This window comes from Primulina huaijiensis, chromosome 2 (assembly GCF_012295235.1).
Source record: "Primulina huaijiensis isolate GDHJ02 chromosome 2, ASM1229523v2, whole genome shotgun sequence".
Taxonomy (NCBI): Eukaryota; Viridiplantae; Streptophyta; class Magnoliopsida; order Lamiales; family Gesneriaceae; genus Primulina; species Primulina huaijiensis.
Window position 1 is genome coordinate 25729564 of NC_133307.1, and position 22109 is coordinate 25751672.

The 22109-nt window shown below is 34.7% G+C and overlaps 4 protein-coding genes across 4 annotated transcripts; 2 read left to right on the forward strand and 2 right to left on the reverse strand.

The window, feature by feature from the left end:
* Positions 1-3527: 3527 nt before the first annotated feature.
* On the reverse strand, positions 3528-12115 carry LOC140970989 (uncharacterized). The gene is made up of 14 exons (XM_073433013.1): positions 11734-12115; positions 10807-10883; positions 9949-10107; positions 9062-9278; positions 8250-8336; positions 8025-8164; positions 7601-7681; positions 7209-7273; positions 6767-6942; positions 5802-5932; positions 5629-5716; positions 4960-5173; positions 4511-4617; positions 3528-4294 (listed from the first exon to the last, which is right to left on the reverse strand). Exons 1-14 carry the CDS (start codon positions 11899-11901, stop codon positions 3794-3796), a joined length of 2211 nt encoding a protein of 736 aa, XP_073289114.1. The 5' UTR covers positions 11902-12115; the 3' UTR covers positions 3528-3793.
* Positions 11970-13683, forward strand: LOC140957914 (histone H3.3-like). Its single transcript, XM_073415339.1, has 5 exons — positions 11970-12017; positions 12816-12900; positions 12957-13047; positions 13138-13228; positions 13331-13683. Exons 1-5 carry the CDS (start codon positions 11970-11972, stop codon positions 13490-13492), a joined length of 477 nt encoding a protein of 158 aa, XP_073271440.1. The 3' UTR covers positions 13493-13683.
* A 2022-nt stretch (positions 13684-15705) lies between these two features.
* LOC140970990 (14-3-3-like protein 16R) lies at positions 15706-17547 on the reverse strand. Its single transcript, XM_073433014.1, has 4 exons — positions 16995-17547; positions 16317-16439; positions 16067-16183; positions 15706-15973 (listed from the first exon to the last, which is right to left on the reverse strand). Exons 1-4 carry the CDS (start codon positions 17469-17471, stop codon positions 15923-15925), a joined length of 768 nt encoding a protein of 255 aa, XP_073289115.1. The 5' UTR covers positions 17472-17547; the 3' UTR covers positions 15706-15922.
* Positions 17548-18325: 778 nt separating this feature from the next.
* LOC140970991 (serine/threonine-protein kinase SAPK2-like) lies at positions 18326-21207 on the forward strand. The gene is made up of 9 exons (XM_073433015.1): positions 18326-18641; positions 18736-18810; positions 19295-19396; positions 19824-19877; positions 19965-20057; positions 20137-20229; positions 20323-20427; positions 20530-20628; positions 20770-21207. Exons 1-9 carry the CDS (start codon positions 18522-18524, stop codon positions 21052-21054), a joined length of 1026 nt encoding a protein of 341 aa, XP_073289116.1. The 5' UTR covers positions 18326-18521; the 3' UTR covers positions 21055-21207.
* Positions 21208-22109: the final 902 nt, after the last annotated feature.

Sequence of the window (22109 nt, forward strand, 5' to 3'; positions counted from 1 at the left end):
TGTCTGATTTTAAAAAAATAAAATCAAACAGTATCTCAATAGTTTAAAAATTAGATCACCGATTGTTTGTTTTTATCATGTACATATATGTTTTTTTTTTAATGAATTAAACATTGATTAATGTAGCCGTTGTAATAAAAGTTTTAGCCGGGAAAATAAAGATGGAGTTAAAATTTTAATATATTGAAATTGATAATGCTTTTAGGAAGAAATGATTTAATAATATTTTGAAAGAGAGAGAAAATACTTGTACATATCATACCTTTTTTTTTAAAAAAAAATAAAATTTCACGAGTCAATTTTATGAGACGTATTTTTTATTTAAGTCACGTGTAAAAAAATATTGATTTTTCTGTCAAAAATAATATTTATTATTATAAAAATAAACAAAATTAAATCATCAAATAAAAATTTTATGAGACTTTACTATGTAAATCTCAAAATACTTTTAAAAAACATGTTGCAACAACTATGCATGTTTGGTGGAAAAACAACACAAAAAGAGAGATTCCAATTGCCCCATACTGCCCCTATAGGTGTTGGTTGGGGCATGTGATGTGGGACCAACAAAAATGTCCTTACACTCGTCACCACGAGTCACATCGACTATTTAAATCAAAAAATTGTCAGGTTTTGAAAAATATTTTTAGATACTCGATTTAATTAATTTTATTGAGCAAGTCACGGAAATAGAAAAGACATATTTGAATAAAAATATTATAATTTTATATAGATAATTTCTTAATTACAATCAAGATATAAAAAAAAACGCAAACCTTACCATACATATCAATAATACGTTGAGCCCTTAAAATTTTCCGAATTAAAAATTTGGTCAACCTTTTCTGCGGTGAATTTTTGTCTTTGTCATTGCAGGTAGTCACAAATTGAATGTCACGTTTCTCATATGATTCGCCAAAAAGCAAATTTTTAGATTGGTATAAATTTGAAAGAAATCATTTTATCTACTAATAGCGGTAAAATTGACGTATTATCTGAAATATGGGTCTTTTCTTCGCTTATCATATGTTTCGGCGACGTCTCTAGCCTTCATAGCTTCGAAACTATCTTCTAAAAGGATAAATTGATTTTCGTTAAGCTATATAATTAGTTGTGTTCCTTCATAGTACACGTTAATATGTCGAGGTATCAATTTGATATGATTGTATTCTAATTTGTTGGAACAAACAATTTATCTTTAGAATTAAAATTTGTATAATTTTCCCCACTATTTTATTGGCTACTTTAATGTAGGCCAATAGACTTGAAAAATTGTTGTTGCTTTTTGGCTTCACTTTTCCTCGTGTCCTTTCCCTTTGCCAAGCATGTAGTGTTACATTTCATAGGTGCATGCACAAATTACATCCCATGACCTTTTCTTTCTTTTGATTTTTGTGCTAAAGTCTGCAACAATAATGATCATTTGCTATTTGATTTCTACGCTTCTTTCAAATTATTATTTTTTGATGATGACTATAGAAATTTAAAACAATAAATTTCACTAAAACAAGAAATAAAATTATTTTCAAACAGTATGATTTCGATTTCACCACCCTCTCGTAGCAAAATCAACAGTTTTAGAGCTGTGATCAGAATATGAGAAACGCTTCTTCAACTTATATATATGGTCGTTATGGAGGCGAAAAGATGTAATTATTCAATATTAAAAGCATATAGAGATTCATACTTATTAAAATTGAGATTTGATCATACTCAGCTCTAAAAACTAGTTCAAAAAAGATGTATTGTCTAACTCCATATATATAATTCACAGAAACTCTATCCGACCGATATGAGACATCTTAACACATCTCATCACGTCTAGTGATGAACAACTGAAACATGAAAACATTAACAGGTTGCGACAATCAAACACCTAACGATGGGTCCGAGCTCTGATATTATATTAAGATTGAGACTTGAACTTAAATCAAACTCAAAAGTTAACTTAATAATTAAGGATTGTCCATTTTCATAAAACTCTCAAGAATTATATCTAATCGATACGAGACATCTTAACCATTATTACGACCCCAACATCTTGTTAGCTGATTGACGTAAACATTTTTTTTCAAAATAGAAACCTGACCCTCACCTTATCACAAGTGTACTTAAAAAAATAGAAGTTCCTAGTTTTGCCAGAATATTTATTTTAAATCATAACAAGCTATTACTGTTGATTTTTTTTTTCCTTTTTCTTTTTTCTTTTTTTTTGAATACTATCATTATCAGAACAGATGACCATCCATCGCTCTATTTCAATTTATTGGTGAACCTCTGATAAATCGACAGGTGATATTTAAATAAAAGGTTTGAAAATATTTAATAAATATACGTTATTTATCTACATTAACGTCATACATAAAAAGAAGAATCATTTCATGACATAATTGTCTACACTTTGAATATTTTAATCTGCATTAATTAATAGTGGCCCTCATCAATTAATTACTACTTTACGTGACAGGAGGTTGATTAAAAAAAATAATTAAAACTATTATATGCTTGTTCAATTTATTTATAACTTTTTTTTAAAAAATGAAAAATCAAGGATATGATAACAAAGAAAGATACGGCCTAAATTAAATAAGTTTAGCATTCCTATTAAATTCATTATCAACAGTTAAAATCCTCCTATGCCTAATTATATATTGTTTTAATTATAAAAAATAAGACAGTAAAACAATATAACACGCAAAATCTCTAGAAATTGTGAACTCCCACGCTTGACTCCTATAGATATTTTTCATTAATCGTAATATTTTAGTATATGAATATTTTAAATTGGCTCATATTCAATTGAAATCGATCAAGTTACTCGTGAAAAGCATTTTTACCATCATCGATTTTGCATTTAACTTAATTAATTTTTAATTAAATATACAAATAAATAAAACCCAGATCCCGATGCGGCTGAGAACGTCCCAATTTCTGCGACTCTGAACCAATACCAACTCCTATTAATACTATTGTCAGCGCAGAATAATATATATATTCACACCCAACGAGGCAGGCTGGGAGTTTTTATTCTGTCCAGGAAAAAAAAAAGATAAAAATTTGTGTGAGACGAGTCATATTTTATGATACGGATCTCTTATTTGGGTCATCCATGAAAAATTATTACTTTNATTTTATATTAAAATCTCACGGATCGTATTTTGTGAGACATATATTTTATTTGAGTCATTTTTAAAAAAATATTATTTTTTATGATAAGAGTATTACTTTTTATTGTGAATATCGATAAGATTGACTCGTCTAACAGATAAGGATTCATAAAACCGTCTCACTAAAAACCTACTCAAAAAAATTATAATTGAATTTCGAATTCGATCTACTCTCAACGTTGAGTTTTTTAATAAACTTGTGAGTCCACACAAATAACTCACTCATCTTGGAGTGGATGGTCAGAGGGAAAATCGGATTGTAACAATTCGAGCCTACAGCAGAGGCTTCTCATTTTGCAAATGCTATAGTACTATACTTATTGACAATATGATTCTTTTTGTTTTAGGTTTAGCACTCAGTGAAACAAGATAAATTATAAAGATTACAATTTTCTATACCCTTTGAGCTACTAGTACAAGGACAATTCAAAGACCATACTTTTGAGTAATCTTAGGGGCTGTTGGTGGAGATTTATAGTCAAAATCAACTACTCCTGTTCGCCCTAGCTCGTATGATGCCCCCATGTACAATCGAAAATAGCTACAAAAAATGGGGTAGGGTTGTGGCCTTTTTGGATTCCAGTGAATACATTCAATATCTTTAATATAGTCACGGCTGTAAAATGTTACCTATTCGGAGCTGAAGCTCTGAATTCATGATCATCTTCCTCGTCATCGCTTGAACGACCATGATCTTCTGCAGGACGTTTCAGTCTCTGAAAAATCTCATCGAGGGACTCAGAGGATGATGCACGTGACAAGAGTTTTGTTTCTTGGACTTGTCGTAATGGTATAAGCTTTTTTGCTTCCATATTGGCTTTAAATATCTGGAAACCTTGTTTCATAGATGCCCATTTTGAAGCTAAACCCGATGGAACACCAGAGGCGTTGCTAGGATGAGAGCTCGTATCGTTAAGCAATGAGACTTTAGCTGAAGGGATTGTCTCGACTGGGGTAGTATTATTGGATGTGGATTTGCTTTGTTCTCTTATTGCAGCATATTTGCTGCTAATGACTTCTTTGCTTCCCGAATACCTCCGTCTGTCATCTTTTAAAGGCTTCGATGAACTTCCCTTGGTATCCGCTTCGCTCAGCTCGGATGTCGTCTTCATTTTGAGGGAGTTATCCTATGCGATTTACCTTATCATTATTAAGAATTAAAGAGTACAAACCATGTGTAGAGACTTACAAAAAGATATTTCATAGCGAATATGTAAGTACGACGACCACAACAAAGTTTGTGAGTGGTGAGTGGTATAAAGCATTTGGGGTAAGCTGCTATGATACTTAGGAGCTCGTTTACAGTTAACCAAAAGGAAATCTGCAAGAGAAAGATCACATACGGTGTTATTGAAGCCAGACTCTAGATCTGAGCTTGCACCATTGAAATTTCGAGCCAGTGGAATAACATGTTCCCCGACTTTCCGCCCTTGTCCCAGCCAGGTCCTTTCTGTCAATTTACACAACCTAGTAATGATGAGATATAACGAATAGGACAAAATACTATTACCCATGCCCGACGTAAGCTTTATCTTCTTATTTAAAGGGCAAATTATAATACCCTAATTAAGATTATGGAGATGTTGGATCAGTAACAGATCACCATCACTTAAAAGAACGACGAGGTAAAAATATGTTGTGAGCAATTTATATTTCAACTCTAGTTTACAACTGTGCCCATTCACATTAGATTGCTGAAAACAGGAGAAAGGGGGCAGTGAGCAGGACTTCATATGATTAGAACCTTGTGTAAAATTACATTGCTACGGGACAAGTAAGATGGCTTATTTACCTCTCTGTAGAATAAGCAACCCAGAAGGATCAAAACCATCCATATCATCTGCTTCCGTGTGAAGTTTAAAAATCTTCCAGTTACAAAAGAAACTAATGATTCTATCAAAAAAGTTGCTTGCCACAAGGATTGTATAGATAACCATGATAAGGGGATAAATTCTGTTAAATCCTTCCCCAAAAAAAGGCACTGCTTCATCGATCTTCCCCATGCGCTGCAACCATATATCAATCATGTCGAATCACATAAACTAAATTTTCTATTTTAACCAAAATTATTGGGTACCGCACCATATTTCCATGTGAGGTAAAGAATATGTTAAATGTTATAAAGACGAGACACTAAAATCAATTCCAATCTTTTGTGCCATTTCCTACCTTTCTTACAACATCCATTCTCCTGGTGCCATGTGTCCGGTTCATCAGAATTTTTAAATTAAATAAAATCCATAATCAAAATTAACCGGACACATAGCAACAAGAGAGTGGGCATAGCAAGGGTTGGAGTAGGAAATGGTGCTGAAGATCCCATGCAAACAAATAATAAGCCGTCAGCAAAAAAAATATGTATGAAGCAATAAAACAAGAATAAAAGAATAATAAAACTGAACCTTGTAACAAAATATGTTACGATTCCATAAACAGCTTAACAATACCATATAAAGCTCACCTTTTCAAATATAGTCTTCTTTGATTTTTCAAAACTAATGAGATTAAGAAAATTATATGAAATTGGAGGTGCATAACGAGCAACCATCCTGGCAGTCAAATTAAAGAATTGTTAGCCGATAGAATATTACAACTATCCAAATAACGACAGTGAAACAACAATAAAAACCTTACGAGCATATCATCAGCAAGCTGACAGAGCTTGTTTGTTTTGGCGTCAACGAATAAAACATTAGCATTCCAACTTTGAACAATGAATAGTACGTGCAAACACACATATACATCAGAGGGACGAAGGCACAGACCTGTTACAATAAGGAAGACATATGACACAAAAATCAATGTGAGTCACGTGACACATAAAAAACTCTCTAAAAATCTGAGAGACTGATATTTAGTGCAAGTCAACAGAAAGGAAAAAACCGTACCAACAACGCGAAAAGGAAAATAATACAAAACATAACATATTTAGCATGCAAAAAAGAGAAAAAAAATGAACCACCAACAGTTACTTCACACAAGAATTCTAGTTACATGGTGAAAAACATGTTTAGGGAGCATAACAGAAGCTAAAGACCTACACAAAGGTGAATCATGCTCTGAGAGGAAAATCAGATAGAGATAGCCATAACTATCACAAGAAGTTATAAGCTCCTCTAAGGAACAATTTATGATGGAAGTCTAATTTCATCAAATTTTCCACACTGGCTGGTTATTCTTGATCTATGGACAGCTCTGCAGGAAAAGTGTTTCCCACATAGTCCCACATCACATCCACCATGTGTCTGTGGCTCTTTAGAAGAATTTTTTTCACATATTTCTTTTTTCCACTTCGGGTTGAACCAACCTCATTCATTCCGTAGAAAGATAAAAATTGATCATCAAATGAATTGTCTGATGCTGGCACAATATAAAAAGGGTAAATGCAGAAAATAAAATTACAAATATTTTTCAAATAATAAAATTTCAGGCACTGCTAAAATAGTATCCAGAAGTTCATAATCTGTATTCAGCAGAGATCAAGACAAAACTTTGCAATGAACAGTCCAAATAAAAAAAAACGTTAAGAGACTCTTTACTGAGATCACAGGTCAATTGTCAAGATAAATTTGTTAACGATGTCATGTCATGACCCATACCTGCACCAAAACCTCTTCATTTCCTACAGATTTTATGAGGACCGAAAATAAAGATAAATCAACTCCACTAGTCAACATAGTGGCCTCAGCCAGGAGTATAGCAGCAGACATGCAACCGAGGACAACAGCAAAGACCTTTTTCAGATGCTTCCGCAAGATACACTGCCATACAAACTCTGAGGAGAAAAACACTATCAATCATCAAACTACGTGGAGCCTATGATTAGACTGGATAATTCTTCTAGACAGGAATATTATAAGTTTAAATAAAGTACAGTTTAGTGCTTTCCCTCATATTCAGATTAAATCTTTATAGGCAGTGCAAGGTCAAAACTTGCACGCTATGAAACATAGATTTTGTTTTTGTCCAAATGGATGAAACATGTTAAAATTATCAGTATTCTTATTCAAATACATGTGGCATATCGAAGCAATGTATTACCTGCCATATCGAAGGAAGAGCCTAATTTACCACTTCGTTCAGGTCTCAAGCTCGACACAAATTTCCTGCATCATAAATAAGAGTTCAGATATTCCGCTTAAGTCGCCCATAGTGTCTTAATGCAATTATCAGGCTAATGTTATTGAGTGAATACGAGCATTAAAACAATCAAGTCAGATATAATCACTGGCAAGCTTGAAGTATGATTAAATTATGTCAATGATCAGATCAAGCACACCATGTTTATGATTCTTTGTGTGAAATTAGATAGTTTAGAACAAACTCTTCTTTGAATATCACTAACAAATTTGGAAACTCTTAATTCAAATGCAAATTGTGGTTGATGAGTTAAATTCTGGTATGATGTACGAGTAGGAAGGCAAGGTGCAAACCATCCAGTAATGCTGCGTCGTTCATAACTCTTAACTATATCTTCTAACTCAAGCGCCTCCATGACATAAGTCAGGTACTCACTACAAAACAAGAAAGTATAACAAACCCTTGATAAGTCAGCAAGTTATAGTTAAATGCAAAAGCCTCAAGGAATATAATCCAGATTATAATTATGAAAGAGCCACAATATGCATCACAATGACCCATGAAGCATTTACGTGGGAGAAAGGAAAGCCATGAAAAAAGCTATGGCATATTAACACTACTACAAGAAATGATATGAAGATATCATAACGGCGATTAAAAGGGATTGGAGCGTACGAAGACAGGTAGATGAAATGACACTACCAGAGGAACATAGAATTATAATATGGAACAAATTCACTCCAGACCCTAAAAATACTTTTCACACAATAAATACACCTTTTGCATCGATAATACTCCTCTCGAGCTCCCCGTAGGTGACGCCTTAAAGTTGCCATTGATTTTTCATCAGTGTCATAATCCATATCATTTTCTCCCAAACGACCACCTTGTGGCTTGAAGGAAGGATCTTCTTTGAACTGGGATACAGACAAAAAATTGAAACTTCATACAACATATAAATTATAATAATGTGGAATAACTACATTGCAAGAAACAAAGTACCATTTTCACTAAAAAGTCATCAATGACATCCATATGACGTCTCAATGGATCACGCTTAGACATCTGCTTTGACGTTGCCTGAGCGACCTATGAAAATCCAACAGAGAAATAGGAAATTAAGAAAGATTGAAAAGATAATAAAAAAAGCCAAAAAAGTAAAAAAAAAATGAACTAAATGGATAGGTGAATGTCTTAAACTTTCTTTACACATACTTAAAACAAGGAATACAAATTTTAAAGATAAAGAGACCAGAGATCATAATTATGAGTTCACTGAAATGGAAGATAATAGCCACGTGAGGGGGACAGAACAAAATCTCAGCTACATTTTCTTTCTTAATTTAACGTACAAGCTTGGCTCATGCATATAATTGGGAAATGACTCACAGGTTTTTTACAAGCTATGCATGAGAAGTTTCTATTATTATTGGGTCCATGTCTTCTAGCACAATTTTCATACTTAAGTTTGAAACAAGAAACATACTAAACACTAAAGATAGATGTTTTACCATAAACAGTGACCTGGAACTAATAATGCAGAACGGCAAACAACACATAAAAAAGTAAAAATCATACTAAATTGTTCCAGCATAACCCCATCCTAACAAACAGATAAGTGGGTTTATTGATCATTAATTGAAGAAAACACATCTAGCTTGAAAGTTGAGGAAGACTTGGAAATTTCACACAGTATTCGTGCACAGATTCCAAGTACTTTAATTATGTTCCGGACAGATCCAAAGAAACATGGCATTGTTTACCAACAGACCTTGTATATCAAATTGGAAGCATATGTTTAATGACATACTAACCACAATGGCATTTGACAAATCTTGGTGGGCATCATCAAGTTTCAAAGCCATTTTAGCTATCTTGTGTGATAGAATCTTTTGACGAATGGTCCAGTCAGCATTTCTCCAGAGATTTTTTGGAATCTCACTCAAACCAAATCCAAGAAGGAATGCACCAGTCACAAGTCCAAATGTATTTGAGCATCCCATTGCAAAACCCAATATACCTTGTTTACGCCTGTCAAAGATGCCAGTAATAATGATATAGATGCTTGCAACTCAAGTTTGAAGAAACCAGTTAATCTACTTCACTGTCATAATAGTAAACTATCATCAACCGACACCAAAAAAGTTCTAAAGGAATAATATTAGGTCAGAGTTGCATAAACTACATAATCATGTTAGTTTGTTTATGTCTGACGAACGGTCGTTAACAAAAATCTAGAACAAAATTGTTTAATGACTCTTAGAATCTGTTCTCTGTTTATTTAACAAACATTTGCACAGAAAGAATTCATTATCTGTCATCTCATCAACCTATTCCAACTTCGAAAGCATTTTTTATCGAACTAGTATATTGATTAAAAAAATTGCAATTCCATCCCAGTAAACAAGAAAGTATTCCGGCTCAGCAATAACTACAATTAGAAAAAAACATGCACGTTTTTCCGGCTGTAGTAAATTCCAGCAAACACTAGTTCAGTGGAGGCCAAAAATATGTTTACTAGCAGCACACTAGTACACTCAAGACAAAAACTACTAAACACCTCACAAATTATATATGTTCCATGAAGAAAGTGTATCTTCCACTAGGCATCAACAGATCCAAAACATGCGAAGAATACCAAGACAGCTATTCCTAACAGAAGTTATGAAAATAAACTATTTTACGAGAAGAAGAAACAAACCATTTCTCATCCATGGTAATGAGGAGAATAAGTCCCAAAAAACCAAAGGACCCCACAATCAAATAAAAGACTAGGTTTACACGTATGCTAGTCTTCAATCTTTCCATCAATGTAAAGTCTCCAGCATCTTCGTAACCCTGTATGAGGGGCACAGCAAGCCTGCTCAGAAAGGTGAGAAAACATAATAAATAAATATTTCGAGCATATGATGATTCCATCAAATAAATATAATGAGAATCTGCATGCAATTAAAAATAATAGAACGCCTATAATGTCATATTAGTGTTCACTAGCAATCACCAACAAAACATAGTCAGTGCACACGGAGTAGTACTGACCATTCCTCCACTCCCACCATATCCCCCGTAATTGGAGTAGTACTAACCATTCCTCCACTCCCACCATATCACCCGTAATTTTTCTTTTTTCCTACCAATATTCCCCAAGGAATCGAAGTTCATGGCAGTGCGTGAAGTATTCCAAGAAGTAACAAAAACTTAAAATAGCCCAGTTGGATACCGAGGGTTTGAATATTAGATTCCTTTAACAAATGCAATTTAAAGTACGATGCCAGATGCCACAAAAATGAAGAAGCGACTGGGAATACTTAAGTCCGTTTACAATGGAAAAAAGTATGAGCCAAGAAGTCTGAAAACACTTTTATCTTTGAAGAACATAAAACTTACTAACAGAAATGTGGACTCTCAGCTGAATTCAAATAAGACAAACACACAGTAATATAAAAAACTCGCAAGACCATCAAGGTAGAAAAAAGGATAGAAAGAATGGGGTTCTGACCATAAGCTGTTAATTCCAACTAATTATTAATGAACACAGAGTCCTAAAAAAACAGCATACCATGTGAGCAAAAATGTACTCCAGTATGACCAACTCCAAAAGAAAGAGATGCCGCCATTATCATGACCAATTATTGTCTGCATGAAAAGAAAAACATTAATTTTATTCAAATTCACAGATGTATACTGCCAAAAAATATCGAGCAGATTATAAATCGGAGGAACCATCAATTTCTTAGGTATAATATTAAGTAGAACAGGCTGTGACATGTGCATGAGGAAAAAATATCAAATGAGGAAATATGGAGCACATATGTATCATAGCTTTGTCCTAGAAACATGGAAAACTTATGTGAGCACTTGAGTTCACACTGCACTGGACTCTAAGTTGATTAATTTGAAGTGGAAATAAGACAGACCAGTCCCAGATTTTATTATGTCCTCAATTCCTCATCAAACCGCGCCACAACTAAAAATAAGCATTTAGAGTGAATATATTGACTATGCTAACAAATTTAAATACTATGCAGGCCAACCAACCAAATTCCAAGGTCATCTTAAATTTTGCTCAACAGAAATAACTAAACGGCAGAAATGCAGACTAAATCAAGTAACCAACCGAAGCTAAAAATAAAATTGAATTTTCTCAAGGACCACTGATGTTTCGATGTATAATCCAGGAACAAAACAAATGCAGGTCAAGAGTCCAAATAAACAGAGTTAACATTTAACTCAACAATTCCAGGATTTGGCTAGACAAGATTAAGACATTGAATAAATCTAAATTCACAAACAAAGTCACACTCTCTTCTAAGTCATGCTTAAGAGATTGGACGTCTAAATTCAATAGTCCGAGAAAAACGATAAAACAAATCAGATCATTCGAATCAAAACCAAAATAAAAAATAAAAATCAGAACCTTGAGCAAATCCAACAAGCTAAATTCAGCTACAAAACATTAAAAATAAATATATAAATCACAAATTACCGTCCAAATGTCAGCAGGCACGAGGATAATGATCGAAATCGAGCAAAACCAGGTGTAACCCACGGTGAAGTAAACATATCGCCGCACCTCTGGACCGGCGAAGTATTTTAAAGTCAAAACGACCATTCCTAGGGTTAATGGCAGCGAGATCATATAGAACACCCACATTTTGTGATACCAATTTTCCAGAAAGATTAAAACTTCGAATTGAAAAGGGATCGATCGGTAATTTGGAAATGATGAGTTTCGTTCAAGAAATTGAAAGTACGCGTCGGAATATTTCGGTACTTCTCCCGGTCTGCTGGCGGTGTGGGGTCGGCACGGCACGGCACAAAACGCACGCCTCGTCTCTCCTTCAATACATTTTCTTTTATTTGACTTTTTTTTTTTAAAGATTGTGTTTTATTTGATTTGAATAATTAATATTCACATAATATTGATTTTGACATTTAAAAAAACAATTTAATATATAAACTTTTGGTAAATCCGTATACGATAGATAACAACTTAACTGATACATGTTTGATCGGATTTCGGCCGAGGAATTAGACAAAATTTTGATTTTATTCTTTATTAAAAAATTTATCTTATTTATTAAACTATAACATATACAGTATGTAATAACTTTAAATAACTACGTTGATATAAGTAAAAAAAAATAAATTAGATAGGTTCTGTTTAGTTACTCTATATGTAATCTGAAGTTAGGTTTCATTCATAATTTTTCAAATTGTGCAGGGATGATTACGAAGCTATTAACATGTTTTTTTCTTGTTATTTTGCTAGAGAATTTGAGTTTTGATTAATGTTGACTTTGGGTTCGATTTTACGTTTAGTTTCTCGAGGTTCATGAGATACGCAACCATTTTGTGCTTCTCTTATAATCATTGGATGTTCTTGAGTTGAGGCTTTATGAAGCTAACAGTGTGAGCATAGAAACTACAATTTGATTTCCTAGATAATGTGAATTGTGCTTAGTTTCTTAGAATGTTGTGTCTTTGTTCTTCTTTTGCTAGTCCTCGTTATCATTATTGTGTAAAATTCGTTTATGGATTTTATATTTTGTTTTTTCTTTTTCTTAGACATACCTGCAGATTGCACGTACTAAACAAACTGCTCGTAAGTCAAACAGGAGGAAAGGCTCAGAGGAAGCAACTTGCTACCAAGGTCCCCCTCCTTTTGATATTTAGTCTTGTGCTTGTTGATTCATGTTCTATTCGCAGTCTTGTTATTTTATGTTGCCCGAAAGTTTGCCTCAACTACGGGTGGAGTGAAGAAGCCTCATCGATATTGCCCCGGAACTGTTGCTCTGCGGTAAGTTATCCACAATCATTTATGCTGTTGTAATGTAATTCTTTTTGTTGATGACCGATTTTCTGATGGTCATGTTAATGCCATTTACAGTGAAATACGCATGTACCAGAAAAGCACCGAGCACTTGATCAGGAAGTTACCTTTCCAAAGACTTGTACGTGAAATTGCCCAAGATTTGAAGGTGGATTGATTGCCATTGGAACTGTGGTTGTTTTTGTCACATGGTAAAATAACTTTTTATATTAATAATATTTTTTTAACCATTAAATTTTTACGGTGGCAGACTGATCTCCGTTTCCAGAACCATGCTGTGTTGACTCTGCAGGAGGCTGCCGAAGCCTATCTTGTGGGTCTGTTTGAGGATACTAACTTGTGTGCCATCCATGCCAAGGGTGTAACCAACATGCCTAAAGACATCCAGCTAGCTCGCAGGATTAAAGGCTAACGTGCTTAGATTTTCATATTCCGTTTCTTGCCCCCTTAACGTGTTGGTTTAATTCATGTAGTTTTTCTTCAATGTAGTTTCTTTAGTTTGGTCTATATTCAGCTATAACACGAGAATTGGAAATTTATACATGGGAAGTTTATCTTTGATGCTCAGATATGAGGCTTACACAGGCCACTGGTATGTGAATAATGGGGATTATTGTTGTTCTATTTGGGAACTTAAACCACCAGCAACCGTTGCTATATTTTTTATTTATTTATTAATACGTTTAGGTGTTGCCAATGAAAAAAATATTGTCAAACCATGACGGGGGAGCCAAAACTTCGTGTGCATTTGTGTATCATTAACATACAAGTGTCCGAGGTGAAGAGAATCATAACCCCCACCCATTTTTCCACTAGCTTAGAGTGCTCCAAATAGTTTCATGAATGCCACAAAAATGTCCCACTGCATTCATCGTCATGCATTTTGGAAAGCCGCATTCAAAAAACAAGATTATGCTGACCATGCTTTATTTTTTCTTAATTTTTTTGCCTGAATGTGCATCTAGTCCCATTTCTGCCCTAAACCCTGGTTAAAAAAAAATCTTAATTCTACTCAACGAGATAGAATAACATAATCGAATCACGTTGTATTATAAAAGGCATGGAAACATGATAAATTAATAACATGCCCTCCGTAAAATTCAAAGGCCTTGGATATCCACAAGCTTTTGAATTGATGGATTTGAAACTACAAATCAAATTCATAATAACAAATCCATTCATTCATTGAATAAATGGATTTTACAATGAATTTTAAATTCTCAACTAGTTATTTTTTTTGAATCATTGTGTTGAATTTAAAAAACAATCTCACCATGGAGTCATTTTAAATTCATTCAAATATTACAATGGAGTTGCTTCAAATTTGTTGGGAATGCGACTAAATCACACTGGAAGATCATAGGTTAATAAAATGAAATAATATCTCAATTGGTATGAGAACTTTTGGGTAAAGTCCCAAAGCAAATATGAGTTTATCCCCAAAGTGAACGCCATCATATCATTGTGGAGATACGTTACTTCCATGACACTACAAATGCTATAAGAGTCATGGTCTAGATCGAGCCACGTGGGTGAAATCGTCAGATACTAAAAGTGAAGGAGATGAGGCCCCCGAAAAAAATCCTCGATAAGCTCTTGAGAGGTGATGCTCCCGGTATTTCATATAATGCGTGTGCCTCAATCTAGTGAAGAGAAGTGACCACGATTTGATGACAAACAAGGCTTGAGGGGAGGTCCGAACCATAAGAATAATGATGGAACTTCGTTTGAGGGAAAACTATAAGTGATACAAATAAAATCCCACATTGAAGAATCAAGAAGAAGATCATGAGTTAGTAACATTAAATGATATCTCTATTTGTATGAGACCTTTTTGGTAAAGACCAAAAGCAAATCCTCGTAAAGTTAGACCCAAAGTGTACAATATCGTATCATTGTGGAGATATACGTATTACATGGCACAATAAGCGGTATCAGAGTCATGATCTAGAATCTAGATCGATCCATGCAAGTTGAATCCTCATATACTTAAAACAAATGGTGATGACTCCCGATAAAAATCTTTGATTAGCTCTCGAGGTGAGTGATTTTCCCGGTATTTCATGTAAGGTGTGTCACCCAACACGGTGAAGAGGAATGACTTCGATTGGAAGACGGATAAGGCTTGAGGTGAGGCCCAGACAATGAGAATGATAGTGAAACTTCGTCTGAGGGGAGGATTGTTGTGCAACCAAAGCCCGATATTGGAAGAGTATGACCGAACGCGGTGAAGAAGAGTTACCTCGATTGGAGGACATATAAAGCTTAAGGGGAGGATCACAATGAGAATAATGGTGGGATTGAGAATTGTTGGAAATAGGAAGATCAAGATGAAGATCACGAGTCAACAAGATGGAATGATATCTCCATGTGTATGAGGTCTTTTGAGTAAAGTTCGAAAGCAAATCCATGAGAGTTAATGTCCAAAAAAGACAATATTATACCATTTGAGATGTGTGACTTCCATGTCACAACAAAATTCATTCGAATCCTCTTGTCAAGATACAACCTCATGTTTGAAAACATTTTCAAAATTGGGAACAGCATTTGAAAAAATCCTGACATGCAATGAATATTTGACATTCAAACTAAGAATTTTAACAAAGAGTATTGATCTCGGGCCAATGGAACTATAAAAGGCTTGCTCTCTTAAACATGAAATATAAGCAAACTTTGGAACATACATAAGTCAATTTAGAAGATAAATGAAACACATAATTGATGCCAAAGAAAGAAACTAGAAGACCAAAGACTGTCAAACACCAGTAAAATGATTTGGAAAAAAAAGGCAAACTACTTCGGCAATAGAAAAAATACCCAAATACAAAACCACAAAAGTTCACTACTCGTTATCGGGCTTTGATGCTTCCTTGATATCCTCAGAAGTATCATCCTACATCAGAACGTCACATGTATCAATAACTACATTCATGCCCATATTATTTGTAGATGGTATGTTCAAGAGTGTAGAAACAAAAAAACACACCTGCATATCTGAAGTCCACAGAGTAAGGTTGTCACGGAGAAGCTGCATGATCAGGGTGCTATCCTTGTATGACTCCTCTCCAAGAGTGTCTAGCTCAGCAATTGCCTCATCAAAAGCCTTAAAAAAAAACAAGTAGACATCAGACCAAACGAAATATTTTTCACCAAAACCACGATGGATTTTATTTTTATTAGTTTAACTAAAAAAAAAAGAGAGACTTGGCAATAAGAATAGACACTTTCTGGTCGACCTGTTTGGCAAGATTACAAGCTCTATCGGGAGAATTCAAAATCTCATAATAAAAGACCGAGAAGTTGAGTGCCAGCCCAAGCCGAATAGGATGAGTTGGAGCCAGCTCAGCAACAGCGATATCCTGCACACAACTTAAAACACTCACTTAAGACTTCAGAAGATGAAAATATCGGTATGCGCAAACTAAAGCGAATGCAAAAGTAATACAGATCTAAAATATGCATTCGTGCAGTCACCTTAAAGACGGAAATCTAAGTAAGATCCCCACATATTCAAGCCAAAAGCACAAACCAAGCGATGCGAAACTTCAGTGCATCATTTTCATCGAATACAAAAGCTCAGTCATACGCATTAGAACTAAAACAAAAACAAAGAGCCAGATCAAACTAACCCCATGAAATCACTAGCACACTTCACTAAAATCCCTCCATCAACGAAACAGAAGAAACAATTTATTCTTCCCATACGAATAAGCAGGGACTTGCCAAAAACAGTTGTCATACTAACTTTAAACTTCGAAATGGGCAGATAAATAGATGATAATAGACCTGGAGATTCATAAAAATCCTAAATTACAGTGATATGTCAAATCAACATCTCAATTCTTCTAGACCCAAACGCAACAAGATAAACAAATAATCAATCAAAAACTTAAAAGAAATAATGATGGTCTAACCTGAGCTGATTTATAAGCAGACAGAGTGTTCTCAGCGGCTTCTTTCCGCTCAGCTCCAGTTTTAAACTCCGCCAAGTAACGATGGTAATCTCCCTTCATCTTCAAGTAAAACACCTTGGAGTCACCACTAGCGGCGGATCCAATGAGTTTCGAGTCTAGAAGCTTCAGAATTCCGTCGCAAATGGAGGACAGCTCGGACTCGATCTTAGATCTGTAGGTTTTGATGATTGAGACGTGGCTCTCGTTGCCACGACTCTCCTCTTTCTGCTCAATGGAGGAGATTATCCTCCACGAGGCGCGTCGAGCGCCGATCACGTTCTTGTAGGCAACGGAGAGGAGGTTGCGCTCCTCCACGGACAGCTCATCGGCGTCGATAGCGCCGACAACCTTCTCCATGAACTCAACCATCTCCTCATAACGCTCCGCTTGCTCGGCGAGCTTCGCCTTGTACACGAATTCCTCGCGCTGGGACGACATCGAGATCCGGGGGTCTTTTAGAGAGAGAAAACTGCAAAGAGAGAGAGGCGGAGGATTACGCGGAAAATATCAGAGCTGGAATGCTTTAGACTACACCGGTTTCAAACAAACTTGGGCCGAAATGGGGTGTGGGCCTAGACTCTAGGATGAGGCCCGATTAAATTTCTGTTTTTTATTTGTATTTTATGAAAACAACATTTCATTATAAACTTAACCCAGTCAAAAATTTGCAAAAATACACAAAAACAAATGACAAAACTTCTTAAAGTCAAATAGTGTCCATCGAAGCAAAACACGAAAAAAAAAAAAAAACTATTAGCTATTGGTTGTGGAACTTTTACAATATTAAACAGACCATCGCATGGCCTTGCGAGCACAAATAAACTCGACGCTGCCTCGGCAAAAGGGAAATGATCAGAAGTAGATTTGACCACCTTAAAAGCATATGTTCCTACAATTACAAATGTCCGCTGGTGCTGAAGTACAATGATAATATCCTCACGAACAACTAACATTTCCGCTACAGAAGTCATAAAAACGCCATCAATGCTATTCGCTCGAGCCATAATCACGAACAACCACTCCTACATCAATACGTGAGAATCACGACGTCATCATTGATTTTAAAATAAAAGTTCCAGCATGGGGGCTGACACCACACTAATTGGAAAGCAGGGGAAATGGGCTGTGGGAATACTTTTCTTTTGGGTTGATAAATAATTGTTCCAGATGGCATGTGCACGTCATAAAATAATTTCCCAATCAGTACACGTCTAACAAGAACAATTCTTTTGTCTGTCGTCCGTGTAAAATCGGCAAATCATAACTTAGTAGATCAAGAATTTTCCAGTTTGCAGGACTTGGACATATCACTATTTGACACCTCTCACGCAAACATTTTTTTTATTATTATTATGACTTACAAATATATACAAACACAAGCACAAAACTGACCACATATATGAATAGAGGGGCAAAAAAAACAAGGTAAAAAAGTGGAGCTGAGGGGTATAAATTCAAGGGTTTTCTGCAACATCACTTTGTGCAAAAATGGAAAGGTATGAGGTAGTGAAAGATATAGGATCTGGGAATTTTGGTGTGGCCAAGCTTGTGAAAGATAAAAGGAACGGTGAGCTATATGCTGTCAAGTACATCGAAAGGGGCAAAAAGGTTACATTTTTATGCCCCTCTTTCAATTTCAATATTGAAAGCCTTTAATTGTGTTTTAGAAAATATGTTTTATTCATTGATGATCTATTTGCAGATTGATGAGCATGTACAGAGGGAAATTATGAATCACAGGTCTTTGAAGCACCCAAACATTATTAGATTCAAGGAGGTAAAATGTCTGGAAGCCCGCAACACATCGATTTTAAGAATTTGCATATTATGCCTTGTATACAGAGAAGATAAGGAGGATATGTGAATATTGAAGTTTTCTGGGCATGCTTATGGTTTCTTGATCTTTGTGAATAATTGCGGTTTCTTGGTTTTGATCTTTGACTTGATCTGAGATAAGTATAAGAATTTGGTTAAAGGGGAACTTAATTTATCTTAAGATTATTTACCACTTATTCAACCGTAACATGCTATTGTGAAAGGGCATCAAAGATTATTGGATTCTCCTTCATCAATGTTTTCTTTTCTGGGTTAAAGTTTGTGTATAACGACTCATCCGAACCATGTGTTTGAAACTAGAGGATTTTCTTCTTCCCAGTACTGTGTTGGAAATATGCCTTATCTCAGAGTTGAAAATTTTCCAGTTTGTATCTTGTGTTTTTCTTGAAATAACCAGCTGAGAAGTGGCTTGTTGCATTTTTCAGGTACTGCTTACTCCAACCCATCTAGCCATAGTAATGGAATATGCTGCTGGAGGCGAGCTTTTCGAACGAATATGCAATGCAGGAAGATTCAGTGAAGATGAGGTACATTTTGTTCAAGAACAGGACCAACAGTTTGATTTAAGGATCAAGAAACATTCATATTTATGTTTATAAGGTAAAATGACAAACAGGGGAGGGACGGGTGGAAAATCTATGGGAAAATTAAATTGATCGCGAGTTGCGGAATGGTTGTGAGTTTAAGGGTTCTTTAAACGAATAACTAGGATTCTTGAATGCTCCGGCATATGGCCTAACACGAGTGCTCTTGTTTACAACGTACCCTCAATGGAAGTGGTGAACTTGAAAGATCTCCCGCCTGATAAACTATATTATTTTGGTTTTGAATTATGATCTCGAGTGCACGGCGTACCAGCAATCTTGAAGCTTAAAATATGAATGTCTTCGTTGTTTTTGTTTAGTATATTGAAACTTAAATTTGATCCTCCTCATTCATTTTCATCTGTTTCAGGCTAGGTTCTTTTTTCAACAGCTGATATCTGGTGTCAGTTATTGCCACTCCATGGTAATTAGGACCCAAATTAACCAATCAAAATTGTTCTTATTTATTCACGCACGAGAAAATGTGAAAATCCATAATTTTCAAATGCAGCAAATTTGCCATAGAGATCTAAAGCTCGAAAACACATTGTTGGATGGGAGTTCAGCCCCACGTCTCAAGATATGTGACTTCGGATACTCTAAGGTTGTTTATCTATCATTTCTTACATGTGAGGGCTAGTTTGTATATAGGCTTAGTTCTTTATTCGGTGTTCAAATTTCAGTCAGCTGTGTTGCATTCTCAACCGAAATCAACAGTTGGGACGCCTGCTTATATTGCACCAGAAGTCTTATCAAGAAAAGAGTATGATGGGAAGGTAAATTTTAATAGTTGCTCAAGCTTTCCTTTTCGATGGGTGTCACGAATAGTCTTAACTTGTTAACAGTAACACTTTTCTTGGTTTTGAAAGATTGCAGATGTTTGGTCGTGTGGGGTAACGTTATATGTGATGTTAGTTGGTGCTTATCCATTTGAAGATGCTGATGATCCAAGAAATTTCAAGAAAACAATAAATGTGAGACGGTTTACCAAGTTGAAACATTAATTTGTTGGTTTCATAATTTGCATTTAATTTGATCAAACTAACATCAATATACTTTTTTTTTCCTTTTGCCAGAGAATACTTAGTGTACACTATTCAATCCCTGACTATGTCAGAATATCGAAGGAATGCAAGCATCTCTTATCTAGAATTTTCGTGGCCGACCCCGAAAAGGTCTAGTTCTAATTTTCCTCATTGAGAAAACTTGACAACATATTCCAGTTCTGTGTTTTCTAATGATTCACTTGAGTTGATCTGTTTTCCATCGGCCGAGGGTGCAACATTTTGACTATTATGAGTGAATGGTTGTTGCAGAGAATAACAATCCAGGAGATAAAAAAGCACCCATGGTTTATAAAGAACCTACCAATAGAATTGGTGGAAGAAGATGAAAGCAGCTTGCAGATGAGAAACGGAGACGATTATTGTACTCAGAGTATTGAAGAAGCATTGGCAATAATACAAGAGGCTAGGGAAGCAGGAGAAGTTCTCAAAGGTGGTGGGATTTTGTTGGGAGGAAGCATGGATCTTGATGAAATTGATGATGTTGATATAGATGATGATGTAGACACGAGTGGGGATTTTGTTTGCGCTCTGTGAAATGGGATTGTGTCTGTATATTCCAATGTTGTTTTTGTATGTTCTAGGGTAAAGATAAAGATAGGCCACGCTGCCTTAATAAATGTGTGTTTGCGATGTTCCATTACAAATACAAGAAAACCAGAATGATAAATAGATTATAGCTTAGTTACCATAACTTCACAAACAGTCGCTTGATTTCCATAACTGTAATAATTAAGATTAAAAATCGATCGAGGAATCAACCATTTAGTTTTGACTTTAGAGAACGAGTTCTTCTCGGTATTTTTTTTTTAACTTCAGTCAATAATTTTTTAAAGAAAATGATCTCCTCAAGTTATTTAACCAATTTTTCCTTCTCATCTTTGGTTAAACGCAAAAATTTGTAAATTAATGCAATGTATAAAAACAATATATTCACTCTAAAATATTCGACATTAAAAGCGCATTCCACCTTCCTCTCTCATAGAAGCACCACTATAGTCCCATAAAAATCTTTATTATGCAGTTATATTTGGAATTTAAAATATAGACAATAATAACTCTAATAATTCCAACATATCCCAGACGAAATAAATCTTTCTAAAATTACACACCCGATCTTTCTATTTCTTCAAAATAATATATTCCAAAATCTTTATTAAAATTTTAAAAACCATATTCAAATATTCAGACAAGTATCTTATTTAAACTAGTTCTCACGTGCACGTGATGCGTAAATATCTAGCCGATTTTTGTTTAATAAGTACTCTTACTATAAAAAATGAAATTATTATTCAAAATTTTCTGATTTTTAAAATTTTTTGCTATATTTTTCATAAATTTAATTTTACATGCAGAAAAAAAAATGTGGAGTTAAAAAAGTATTTTGGAGGTCCCAAAAAATAAATCAAAACATTATTTTGTTTTATTATGACTCAGACATTATATATAAAATATAGATATGGATATAGATATATAGTATATATATTCTAAGTTCTCCAAATATATTTTATTTTCTTGAACCAAATAAATAAATAAATAAAATAGTGCCAATAAAAAATACAGTCTAACAATGGTAAACTATTTCTGAGAAA

Coding starts and splice junctions, on each gene's coding strand:
- LOC140957914 (XM_073415339.1), top strand. CDS start 11,970: ATGATGAGTTTCGTTCAAGAAATTGAAAGTACGCGTCGGAATATTTCG. Junction 12,018..12,815: donor GTACGCGTCGGAATATTTCG/GTACTTCTCCCG, acceptor TCTTTTTCTTAG/ACATACCTGCAGATTGCACG. Junction 13,048..13,137: donor CCCGGAACTGTTGCTCTGCG/GTAAGTTATCCA, acceptor TGCCATTTACAG/TGAAATACGCATGTACCAGA.
- LOC140970989 (XM_073433013.1), bottom strand. CDS start 11,901: ATGTGGGTGTTCTATATGATCTCGCTGCCATTAACCCTAGGAATGGTC. Junction 7,274..7,600: donor CGACGCAGCATTACTGGATG/GTTTGCACCTTG, acceptor TTTATGATGCAG/GAAATTTGTGTCGAGCTTGA. Junction 5,933..6,766: donor ATGAAGAGGTTTTGGTGCAG/GTATGGGTCATG, acceptor TTATTGTAACAG/GTCTGTGCCTTCGTCCCTCT.
- LOC140970991 (XM_073433015.1), top strand. CDS start 18,522: ATGGAAAGGTATGAGGTAGTGAAAGATATAGGATCTGGGAATTTTGGT. Junction 18,811..19,294: donor ACATTATTAGATTCAAGGAG/GTAAAATGTCTG, acceptor TGCATTTTTCAG/GTACTGCTTACTCCAACCCA. Junction 20,058..20,136: donor GTGACTTCGGATACTCTAAG/GTTGTTTATCTA, acceptor TTCAAATTTCAG/TCAGCTGTGTTGCATTCTCA.
- LOC140970990 (XM_073433014.1), bottom strand. CDS start 17,471: ATGTCGTCCCAGCGCGAGGAATTCGTGTACAAGGCGAAGCTCGCCGAG. Junction 16,184..16,316: donor CTTGTAATCTTGCCAAACAG/GTCGACCAGAAA, acceptor TTTTTTTTTAAG/GCTTTTGATGAGGCAATTGC. Junction 15,974..16,066: donor TGTGGACTTCAGATATGCAG/GTGTGTTTTTTT, acceptor GTTCTGATGTAG/GATGATACTTCTGAGGATAT.